Genomic DNA, 1,945 nt, shown 5'->3' on the forward strand with positions numbered 1-1,945 from the left:
AATTAATATCTTACTTACATTCGTACATCTTCACTTTGTTGTTTCTGATGAGAGAATTCACCAGAGAATTCAGTCAGCGAGCGCGCGCGGTGACGAAACAGCATGTTTCAGCGATGACTCATCTGATTGGTCCTTGCATTCATAAGCTCAACAGAATTGTATGTGATTGGTTATAATGCGCAGGGCTTTAAAAACGTGTGTGTCTCTGGCACTGTGCCAGCCAGCGAACGCAGATTTGAATTTAGCAGCTGGTGATGTTTTTCTTTATATATACTGTATATATATATATAGTTTACAGGACAAACTGTGCATTTCACCCAAAATTGTTTGCTGTGATATGATTCCAAATATAGGGGGGCCAAAGGGGGGAACAAGCTTGTTGACAGGGGGGCACTGCACCCCCCAGAACCGCTCCTGGACCTCTCAGCAATCAGATTCGAGGACCAGAAGTAACAGTTGTATATAAAATTCCGCTCACATTCATAAATTATCAGTTATTATTAGAACCATTACACCTTTACTCAGCACTCTGATCGTAAACATAAACATAACAGCACCGTAACACTTCACTGACAACAACATGAAGACCACTGGATGCTGAGGAACACATACTCAGTGCTATTTATAAATGTCATTACTGTGTTGTTTAGTGTTGTGAGACTCCAGTGATGTTACAGGATACTGAGGGTTTGTAAACAGATACCGGAAGAGGGAAAGCTGATGCCAACATAGGAAAACCATATTTCCTTTGTCCTGCTGAGCAAACAGGCCTGAATCCTCTGGAGAACTTCAAGTCCCCAAATTCTTGAAGTAGCTTCCCCAGAAATCACAAGAAAAATCACATTCCTGTAATTTCTGAGGGAACCAGTGAATTTACAGCAGTGACATTTCGAAAAAGGAGGCCGCTGAGGTGAACATATGCTTGGTATATCAATGTTGCACCAAGCAAGTGAATTCTTACAAAGGCCTCAGCCAGGGTTAAAGGGGTCATATGATGTTGCTAAAAAGAACATTATTTTGTGTATTTGGTGTATTGAAATGTGTTAATGCGGTTTAGGGTTCAAAAAACACATTATTTTCAACATACTGTACATTATTGTTTCTCCTCTATGCCCCGCCTTTCTGAAACGTGTCGATTTTTAGACATGTGGGGGTGTGTTAGAAACAGACCGTTTTAGGTAGGCGTGGTTGACTCTTAACTTTTATAAAGAATATCTCTTTGGATTTGAGACTTTAGTCTTTGCAACTTTACAGATCTTCTTTATGCACCAAGAGCTTGTAACACTCCAAAGAGAAAATAAAAATTGAAATCGCATCATATGACCCCTTTAAAACACTTTTCATTGATTTATGCATGAACCAGGTCTATATATAAACCATCTTGGGCCTTGAAGTCAGCTAAAACATGCTAAAGGAACAGACAGATGACGGTGCTCTAACCTCTCATTGGTATCTACTTCTTCCATCTCAGGCATCTGGCCGGTGGAACTCAGATTCATGTACCCGTAGATGCGGAGCGACACTGCAAAACAAGGAGAAACAGAGATTACGGTGATGGAGCGTTCAGGACACAGCATCTATATCTAACTCATAAATCATCAGTTCATTTCATGCAGGCTGTTGGCATGATTTGCTGTTGTAGTTTTCTCTGTACAGATGACAAAAATAGCTGCTCAATGAAATTGGGTCAGCCTAAATTTAAAAGGTAGGAAAATATATCCTAATATAGTGGTTTGCCACCACTGTAACCCTCAGACCGCCCGTGCTACTGCCCGAAGTAGTCCACGCCTGGCTGCCACCAGGACGAACACTAGATTATAACTCAACAGCATCCATCCATTCACATTCATTATGTAGGAAAGAGTACAAAAGGACTACAAAAGGGTGCATTGAGGCAGTGCTCATGTTTATTCAACGAAGTCAAACGCCACAAATAAATCAATGT

At 40.8% G+C, this 1,945-nt stretch overlaps 1 protein-coding gene across 1 annotated transcript in view; it reads right to left on the minus strand.

Annotated features, from left to right (window-relative positions):
- The window catches only part of LOC107756690 (5-hydroxytryptamine receptor 4), a 106,002-nt gene that overhangs the window by 85,321 nt on the left and 18,736 nt on the right, over positions 1–1,945 (minus strand). Inside the window, exon 2 of the mRNA XM_016573892.1 lies at positions 1,441–1,522. Within this exon, the coding sequence (XP_016429378.1) occupies positions 1,441–1,522 (82 nt within the window). The remainder of the gene's footprint in view (positions 1–1,440; positions 1,523–1,945) is intronic.

Source organism: Sinocyclocheilus rhinocerous, unplaced genomic scaffold, assembly GCF_001515625.1.
Source record: "Sinocyclocheilus rhinocerous isolate Xijiao unplaced genomic scaffold, SAMN03320098_v1.1 scaffold892, whole genome shotgun sequence".
Classification (NCBI taxonomy): domain Eukaryota; kingdom Metazoa; phylum Chordata; class Actinopteri; order Cypriniformes; family Cyprinidae; genus Sinocyclocheilus; species Sinocyclocheilus rhinocerous.